Source organism: Myotis yumanensis, unplaced genomic scaffold (genome assembly GCF_028538775.1).
Source record: "Myotis yumanensis isolate MYYU_CA2020_CCGP unplaced genomic scaffold, mMyoYum1.0.hap1 SCAF_4, whole genome shotgun sequence".
Lineage (NCBI taxonomy): Eukaryota > Metazoa > Chordata > Mammalia > Chiroptera > Vespertilionidae > Myotis > Myotis yumanensis.
Window position 1 is genome coordinate 100,583,500 of NW_027223755.1, and position 9,856 is coordinate 100,593,355.

Below are 9,856 nucleotides of genomic sequence, written 5' to 3' on the forward strand. Positions count from 1 at the left end.
TGCTTAGCACTTGCTGAGACCACATTCCACTTGCTAAGACCATTATCTTTCCCCTCAGGACCCGCCCAGAGAATTCTCCGCCCAGAAAATGCCCGCCTAGAGTCCTTTAGAATCGCTGACTCCCAGTCCCTGGGTGCAGGTGCCATTTTGGAGCTTAGCCCATCTGGTTTTCCAGTGACCTAATAAATTCATAATTGTTTACCTCTTTGGGCCTCGTGCGTTCCTCCTTTGGTGACCCTAACAGTGACGATGTTCCAACCAACTCCAGCCAGGACTTTTTTTTATTTGAGAGAGACAAAGGGAGAGAGAAACATGGATTTGTTGTTCCACTTATTTAGGCATTCATTGGTTTATTCTTGTATGTGCCCTGACTGGGTATTGAACCTGCAACCTTGACATATTGGGCTGACACTCTAACCAACTGAACTATCTGGCTGGGCTGGACAGTTTTTGTTTCTTTTCTTTTTTAAATATATTTTTATTGATTTCAGAGGGAGCGAGAGATAGAAACATCAATGAGAAAGAATCATTGATCCGCTGCCTCCCGCACGCTCCTTACTGGGGATCGAGCCCGAAACCCCGGGCATTTGCCCTTGACTGGAATCAAACCTGGGACTCTTCAGTCCGCAGGCCAATGCTCTATCCACTGAGCAAAACTGACTAGGGCTGGACAGTTTTCTTTGTGTGTGTTGGTTGTGCTGTTTTTTAGTAAAGCTGACACTTGTACTTAATGAGTGTTAAAGTTCATCATTCATTAACTGGCTACTAGAACTTAATATCTGTTACAATACTGATAGTTTTCTCTTAATCAGGAATAAAACAAAAAACAGAAGAGAAAAATATTTGGTCAAAAGAGAGACAATTGGATAAATGTCTACTTGTGACCAGAAGTGTCTAGGCCAGCGATTTTCAACTGGTGTGCCGCAAAAAGTTTTACAACGTGCAATACCTGACTATGTAGTCATGGGCACTGACCTCTTTTCCCTTAGATTGTCAAGTAAAAAAGTGACAGCATTCAACACAGTAGCCATCCAATGTGAATGAATCAAAGTTATACCAATTTTTTGGTCAGATGGGCAAAAAATATATTTTTGGTGTGCCACAGGATTTTAGTAATTTATGTGTGCCATCAGATAAAGAAGATGGAAAATCGCTGGTCTAAAGAAAAAAATTAAAGGCATTGTGCAGAAAGAACTGAAGATGAAAAAAGAAATTAAATTCACTAACTAGATGATAATGCCAGAGACGAACAAAAAATGAAGTCGGCTCTGTATTGATAACAAGGATTGAAATAAATAATTTTTAAAAAATCATCCAAAATATTAAAATGTCTTTATATTTGCCTTAGATGCTGACTTGAGACCAGCCGTGGGCAAACTATGGCCTGCGGGCCGGATCCGGCCCGTTTGAAATGAATAAAACTAAAAAAAAAAAAAAAGACCGTACCCTTTTATGTAATGATGTTTACTTTGAATTTATATTAGTTCACACAAACACTCCATCCATGCTTTTGTTCCGGCCCTCTGGTCCAGTTTAAGAACCCATTGTGGCCCTCGAGTCAAAAAGTTTGCCCACCCCTGCTTGAGACTAAACTAACACGGCAAAGAAGATGGCTTTTGTGGGAATCACATTCCTTCTCTTCAAAGTGAAAGCTCTGGGTGAGATTCAGGATGTCAAATGCAAATCTCCCTCTGGCCTTCCTCTCCAGTGCCCATGGCAAGCACAGCTCAGGGGATTTCCTTGATGAGACCAAACTGAGCCTGGTGACCCTTCTCTACACAGCAAGGTGGCCACTGCCCATCAAACCCTTTGTTGCTCAAATTGGAACCAATTTGCTCTTCTCAGTTTGTTTTTTCCTTTTTTATTTCTCTCTTCTCAGTTTTGATATTACATTGTATGCCTTCCGGGATAGAGTTCTATATTCATATAACAGCAGTAGTCAATTAATATAATTTTGAAATTTTTTATTTGGAAATATCTTACCATTTAAAAAAATATACTTTTATTGATTCCAGAGAGGAAAGGCGAGGGAGAGAGAAATAGAAACATCAATGATGAGAGAGAATCACTGATTGGCTGCCTCCTTCACATCCCCTACTGGGGACCGAGCCCACAACTCTGGCATGTGCCCTGACCGGAAATCGAACAGTGACCTCTGGTTCATAGGTCGATGCTCAACCACTAAACTATGCTGGCCGGGCTAAATCATGTGATTTCTAATATAATTACAGGAGAGCCTGGCCAATGGTTGAGTGTTGGTCCATGCACCAGGAGGTCTCCAGTTCAATTCCCTGGGTTACAGGCTTAATCCCCAGTAGGGGGCTGTAGGAGGCAGCCGACTGATGTTTCTATTACTCTCTCCTTCTCCCTTTCTCTCACTGAAATCAATTTAAAAAAACATTAAAATACACAAATTATGAAAAAGAAATACAGGAGACGAAGACAGCCCACCCCAGCTCCAGAGCACATCAGAACTTCCTGTTGTTTTCTGTGCCTTTTCACCCACAAAAATGCTGTGGCCCCTCTACCTCACTTGACACATAACTGCTCTTTAACAAATTTTTGTAGAATCTTGGAGAACTTATTCACCAGGGCTCACGGGACTAAGGGAGGTGGGTGGGAAAGCTCTGAGTCTAGCAAAGGTCAGCACTTTGGGGGTTGGGAGGAAGATTGGGGTATAGAGAGCCACCAGATGTCACACAACAAATTCAACTCCTGGAAAACCCCAGGGAGAGAAATTTCCAAAAGGAAGGATTGGTCAACCAGGAGACTGAGAGGAGCTGGGAGAACCCACGGCATTGAAAGCTTATTGTTTATTGAGCAGCTACTGTGTGCCAGGGACTGTGTGGGCTATTGAGGGGAACAAAGACTCTAATAGAGGGAGGGAGGCAGCCTCAGGAGAGTGGGAAGGGCCTCCCGCACAGAGGGAACAACATGGGCAAAGGCCCTGAGATGGGAGAGGCTTGGCAGGCAGCTAAAGAATGTTGTCCAGGAGGGGGATCTGCAGGGACCTATGATGCAGGCAGAACCTTACAGGCCAGGGTTGGGCTTCATTCACATTGAGAACACAGGAGATTTCCAGGCCGGGAGCTATTTCATTTTTAACAATGAAAGCATTTAGAGCTTGGCTACTGGACTGAAATATCTTAAAAGAGGCAAGATGTGAGGTGAGCCAGGAGGTGACCTCAAGGGATTGGTGGGCCACAAAGCTCCTGGTGGCTTTAGCACCGGGGGACAGTTTTTTCTGTTAAAGGAATTAAGTGGGAGGGCATGAGCAGAGGTCAGTGGTTTGATACAGGGTCACTTGGGAAATTGATGGACAGGGTTTGAAAGAACAAGAATGATGACTGATGCCCAGCCTGTGTGGCTCAGAAGTTGACTCATGAACCAACCTGTTCGATTCCCAGTTAAGGCACATGCCCAGGTTGCAGGCTCCATCCCCAGTAGGGGGCATGCAGGAGGCAGCTGATCAATGTTTCCTTCTCATTGATGTTTCTATCTCTCCCTTCCTCTCTCTCTAAAAAGTCCATAAATCTCTAAAAGAGCCCAGCTGGTGTGGCGTGGCTCAGTGGTTGAGCATCAACCTATGAACCAGGAGGTCAGGGTTCGATTCCTGGTCAGGGCACATGCCTGGGTTGTGGGCTCGATTCCCAGGGGGGATGTACAGGAGGCAGCTGATCAATAATTCTCTCTCATCATGGATGTTTCTACCTCTTTCTCCCTCTCCCTTCCTCTCTGAAATCAATAAAAACATATATTTTTTTAAAAAATCTATAGAAACATAAAGAAAAAAAAAATAAAGAATGGTGCCTGGGACAGGAGGTGAGGATATGGCCATGGGTAAGTGAAGGCTGGTCAGGACCTGCAGTGGGCAGCACTTGGAGCTGGGGAATTCAGGCCAGAGATGGGCCTTACAGTGTGAAGGCATGTCAGAGGGTCCCCTGGAAGTGAAGGAGGATAGGATGTGAGCACAAGTGGGGCTCTGCTGAAAGGAACTCTCAGAGGGGCTGCTTCTTCCTTAGGAAGGTAGAGGCCAGGGCCAAAGGTGAGGAAGATCCTTGCCACTTGTGCCCTCCCTGCTGGGGCCGGGTCCCTCAGGATTATCGGGATCACTGAGAAGCTACCTGAAGGGTCTGGGTCCAGCCATTGCTCCTCTTGCAGGACTGACAGCTGGCCTTTACTGGGAGCTCCTCCTAGGAATCAAGATGTTCCTACCAGCCAAAGGGTGTGAAGCTGGCAGAGGAGGGTGCAGGATACTGACCCACTGAAATGCCCCCATCCCTCAGGTCTCCTGGCTCCCCCCCCCCCCCCCCCATACCCACTGCTGGTGCTTGCTCTTCATCAGGCCCACTTCCTCCCTTTTCTTCCTGCTTCAGGTCAGCCCCACCTTCATCTCATCTCAGCAGCTGCTGTTTGCTGCCAATCACCCCTGAATGGAAAGCTGGTCTTTATGCATCTGCTTGGAGCAGGGAGTCAGGGCTGGGGGGTGGGAGGCATTTGGCCTCATAGATGGTGAGCAGTGCTGGCCCCCTCAGGCCTCAGGCCTTGCTCCAGGCTCTCCCCCATGCAGTCCCAGGTGAGGTGGCCAGCCCAGAGATCAGATGGCTGCCCCCTCCCTACTCTGCCTTCCTTCCAGGCTCACATAGAAGTGCACTCTGCCTGCTTCCTACCACCACCACTGCCCCCGTCCCTGGGCCTCAGATCTTGGAAGAAAGATGAAGGCCTTTCAGAGGCCCAGCCCAGCCCCAGGGATGAAGGCCCAAAGAGGGTGGTCAGGAAAAGAAAAGGGGCCCAAGTCCCTCAGGCCTGAGCTCCTTGCGTTCAGGAACGGGCAGCTATGGAACACTTACTGTGTGCCAGGCCCTGGGAGAAGCCGTGCACAGGCTGACATCCTCATGTGCTCATTATAGTCCGTGGCCAGTGTGACCAGGGCCCTGTCTACAGATTAGAGAGGTCAGGTGGCTTCTCCTTTCTCACCAGAGCCGAGATCCAGGCTTAGATCCATCTGATTGTTGCACAGCCTCTCCCTGTAACCACTGAGCACCCTGACACCCACCCAGACGGGCACTCAACTTGGTTCAATCAACTTTTTTTTTTTAAATATATTTTATTGATTTTTTACAGAGGGGAAGGGAGAGCGATAGAGAGTTAGAAACATCGATGAGAGAGAAACATCGATCAGCTGTCTCCTGCACATCTCCTACTGGGGATGTGCCCGCAACCCAGGTACATGCCCTTGACGGGAATCGAACCTGGGACCTTTCAGTCCGCAGGCCGACGCTCTATCCACTGAGCCAAACCGGTTTCAGCAGTTCAATCAACTTTTGAAGCAAATTACCTTTATTGTTGAAATATTACAGATCCCCCATTCTCCCCATTGACCTCCTCCACCCACTCCTGCCCCCTCTCCAGGCCAACCAACGTTTATTAAAATGCTGTAGCAAGAGAAGGAAACCCAGGCAAGCTAGGTGGAGAGGCTGTGAACAGGCTGGAAGTGAGGGAGGTTGTCGAGGATGGGTCAAGGGTGAGCAGGAAAGCAAATGTTACTTCAGAAGATTCTTTCTGAGAAGGGGGGAATCCAAGGGCTGGGAGGTGTGACTGAGTTCCTCCAGGCCCTCATGCGACTCCTTGGACCTGCAATAAACTTGAGAAGGACTGTGCCACACTGGAGCAGAAATTCATAATCTCACTCAAGATGGACTTTACCATGTTGACAAGGGAGGCGCACATCTGCACGCAAGCCATCACGTCCTGCCACGTCTTCTGCAGTTGACTTAGCATCTCTTGGAACAAACTCAGTACCTCTTTACAAAAGCTCTCCCCAGGCTTCTGGGCCCCTGTGAGAGAGACTAGTTAGGAAGCCAAGGCAAGTGGAATAGGGAAACTGAGACAGATAGTTAAAGACCACGCCTTTACAGCCAACTAATACTAGTACATTGTAAAATCCTGTCTTCCCTAAGCAGGGACACAAGAGTAAATGGTTTAGAGCATCGTCCCGTACACAACACAGGTTGTGGGTTAGATTCCCAGTCAGGGTCCATACCTAGCTTGCAGGTTCAATCCCTGTTCAAAGCAAATACAAGAGGCAACCAATTAATGTTTCTCTCTCACATAGATGTTTCCCTCCTTCTCTCTCTCTTTCTGGCTCTCTCTCTCTCTCTCTTCCTCTGTCTCTAAAATCAATAAACATATCCTCAGGTGAGGATTAAAAAAAAAAAAAAAAGACTAAGAGGCTCATACTTCTCCTCCCAAAACAGGGAGTAAATAGCTTAAATCACCCCATTCAGGGAGATAGTTAGCAGAAATCTAATTAGTGCCAACCACACCCAAGCACAGCTGAAGTTAAAGGAACACATCTCATTTTGGCACATTAGCATAAAGCTGATGAATATTCTATTGAGATCCTTCCCCAAGACCTCCTCTAAACTCCCAGCCTTTAAACCCTCAAGACAAAGGACCAGGAGCAAGCCCACATCTTTCTTCCCTTTCAGGCTTGCATCGCCTAAACCCTGGGACCCCGGGAGACTTGCAACCATAGGAGCAGTGGGCAGCAGCAGCTTGTCTGGACTGACCACCCCCCAAACCTGTCTCCAAGGCCCCCCTTTTCTCTAAATTTCCAGGGAGCCAAAGCAGCCCCACCTAGGCTCTCTGCAGGTGCGTCTTCTATCCTAAGCCCTTCCTGGTTTCACTGTCCCCAGCTTTAATTAACATCCTCTCAAAATCACCTGGACTTTGGATGTGCGATCCTTCCTGCTCAGGGTCCGGCTCAGAGTCCCGCTCCAGGCCTGGTTTCTGTCCAGGAAAACCTGCATCCTCATGTACAGGGCGGACTCTACTACAGACTCTGTTACGCAGTTCCTGCTGCTGCTCCGGAAGTAAGGGAGTAGATTCCTGTGGGGATGGGAATGTGTAGGGTCCGACCAGGTCCTGACAGAAGCTCACACAGGGAGCTGCCTGCACTCCACAGACAAAGACTTCTCTCAGAGGTTCAGCATCCCAATCCCCTTTGTAGCTAAACCACGATGGTCATCCTGCTTGTTGGCTGACTGGCCTCTGAGGCCAGCACCAGGCCCAGGGGGTTCCTCATTAACGCATGAAGTTGAGGGCAGGGCTTTGGCCACTGTGTGCTGGGGGGGGGGTCAGGAGCTGGTGCCAGCCACCCTCCACCCCCACCCCACTCAGGGCTGTGTATGCACATGGCAGCGCCAACATCACAAGCGATTAGGGGTGAAGGGGAAGCACAGAGGGCTCTGACAGGAGCCTCAGACTCACCGGGTTGTTCTCACAGTGAACAAATATGGTATCAAGCGCAGCCTCATTGATGCTGCTCTGAGGAGAGGAGGGAGGAGGCTGCAGACCTGCTCCTGCCTGCTGTGGTCTGTAGTCCCCACTGTGACCTCCAAGGGAGCCAAAGCTCACCCCAATAACCTGGCCCAGCCAAACTCCTGGGGACTAAGCTTTGGGGGAGGGGGGAGGCCAAAACTCACCTCCAGCTCTTCTAGGCCTATGTGGACCTGTTGGGAAAAAATGACTTTGTTTAAATTCCCCCGGCCTCCCTCACTTCCAGTCCTATCCCCTGTTCTCAGCTCATAACTGGTCCAGCCATGTGCCTGGGGGCCTTCTCTGTCATCAGTATACCTATGACTTGGACACCTCTCAGGCTCCCTGGGCCTTCCTATCCCCCAGCTGTGTACTCACCTGCACACAGGTGTGAATTTTGTCCTGTGTAAGGAATGAGCCAACCTGAGGTGGCACCTTCATCATCATCATCATCATCATCATCAGCATCATCATCATCATCGTGAAACCACCCCACCTAAATGGTGCAGAGCACAGGAGTGGGAACCCTGACCCACCTGGTCCTCTTCTTCGGATATGACTTTATCACAGTATATGTTTACAGCCTTGAGCTGTAAAAAGAGATAGAGTTGGGACAAAGACATCTGATCCTTCTCCCTCCTGGACCCCAGGAGGGCCAGAACATTCTTAGCCTCCCACAGTAAAACCCAGGCCCCCACCCACACCCTATCTATACATGGGGAAGAGCTTCTTACCATTTTACTCCTCATTTTCTCAATATTTTCTGGGAATGTCTGTGGAGGTAACAGTGACATTGATCTTATATGACTTACCAACCCCCAGACCTGTGGTACACATGCTCACACACTCACACTCACCATGACCCACAAGCGTACAAGCATGAACATCGTTCTGGAGTGTGCAGGGCAATCTGGTTCCCAGATACCCAACCCTCTGTGGTACCGGTGAGAGTTGGCTGAGGGAGGAATTGGCAGTGGCCATCCCTCTCTGAGGAGGGGATAGACACAGCGATGCCTACATCCAGCTGCTCTTCCTGACTGCTGACCTTGCAGGCCCACAGCACCCCAGGCCCTTTTCACCCCTAACCCCTTGGCTTAACCAATGAGGCAGGGAGTTCCCCACCGACTTCCTCATGAGTCTCCACCTTATGGCCCCAATCTGGTCACTGAGCCCTGGATCACTTTATTCCTTAGTGATGATTCCAGGATCCCTTGGTCACCATCCCAAAGCATCCTGGAGCATCAGCCAACCTCATGGTTAGGGTGCGGGTGGGGCTGGGGGTGATGGTAGGGAGTGGGGAGATTGGAAGACACCACAAAAAGGAGGAATAGACTCTGAGGCCAATGCCAGTACTGGGTTGCTGGCCCAGGCATCTGAGAGGATTTTTAAGTTCCCAGGAAAGCACTGCCCACCTCTCCCCTTCAGGGTATTAAGATATAAAGGTCTACAGTGATTGGAGTTTCTTCTCACCTATAGACCCTCCATTCTCCAGCTCTTCCCACAAATATGTCAGGTCTAATTGTTAAAGTAACACTTTGTCCCATAAGACTCATTGTTTCTCAGTGGCACACACACACACACACACACACACACACACACCTCTTCTCATACACACAGAGTTGCCCCTATAATTTCTCTCCCGGACATGAGTTTTGGCCCCACAACCAGAACCTGCTACATGAAGTGAAAGGCTGAGCACAAAATGAAATTGTGCGGTCTTTGTCATGAATTATTCAGAATTTCAGTTTGGTGCCAGGATAGCATTCAACCAACCAGGTTCAGGGCCATCACGATGACCATACAGGTCACATTCTCATGACACCCTCCTTCCAGGGGTCTCCCCATGGCCCAGGAGGATGGAACAGAGCCGGGTGCATGTAGAGATCAGCTAGGGTGGGGCTGCACTGGTGGGAGAGGGGAACAAACACACAGTGGGAAATGGGACTCCAGGGCCTACTGTCCCCTCATCATTTGCTCTCACTCACCTTGCAGTAGCACATGGTTGTTCAGGGTTCAGAGGGATGTGGCCTGATGGCGAGGAACAGGTATGAGAAGTGTTTCAGAGGAGCAGCCTCTTCTCCAGAATCCCTTTGGCTTCAGCTCCTTTTGGGGCCCCCACTGAGCCAATCACCTTCTCTCCCACATCCTCCCAGCACAGAGCTAGCTGAGGTTTCTGCACCAGAAAGTCAGCTGATTTCAGAGCAGTAGAAGAGGGCCTGGGGGCGTGGGAGGGTGGGGAAGGTGACCTGCCCTAGAGAGTAAAATATGGCTAACCGATAGTGTGGGGGTGGGGAGAGGGGATGAGACAAAAACAGAAAGAGAAGGAGGAAAAACAGGAAGGGGGAGGTCTAAGGCAGTGGTTTTCAACCTTCCTAATGCCATGACCCTTTAATACAGTTCCTCATGTTGTGGTGACCCCAATTTCATTGTTACAAATTGAACATAATTAAAACACAGTGATTAATCACAAAAACCATATGTAATTATATATGTGTTTTCTGATGGTCTTAGGCGACCCTTGTGAAAGGGTCCTTCG

At 49.0% G+C, this 9,856-nt stretch overlaps 1 protein-coding gene across 3 annotated transcripts; it reads right to left on the minus strand.

Annotated features, from left to right (window-relative positions):
• Positions 1–5,227: 5,227 nt before the first annotated feature.
• On the minus strand, positions 5,228–9,489 carry LOC139008263 (interleukin-32-like). Of its 3 annotated transcripts, none has more exons than XM_070411580.1 (7): positions 9,306–9,488; positions 8,055–8,093; positions 7,857–7,910; positions 7,488–7,514; positions 7,273–7,329; positions 6,726–6,891; positions 5,228–5,837 (listed from the first exon to the last, which is right to left on the minus strand). In XM_070411580.1, the coding sequence occupies exons 1-7, from the start codon at positions 9,318–9,320 to the stop codon at positions 5,617–5,619; spliced, it is 579 nt and encodes a 192-aa protein (XP_070267681.1). In that variant the 5' UTR covers positions 9,321–9,488; the 3' UTR covers positions 5,228–5,616. The 3 variants fall into 3 exon arrangements, with proteins under 3 accessions (XP_070267681.1, XP_070267682.1, XP_070267683.1); XM_070411581.1 differs by lacking the exon at positions 7,857–7,910 and adding an exon at positions 7,699–7,816 and having other exon boundaries at positions 9,306–9,321; XM_070411582.1 differs by lacking the exon at positions 7,273–7,329 and having other exon boundaries at positions 9,306–9,489.
• Between the last annotated feature and the right edge of the window lie 367 nt (positions 9,490–9,856).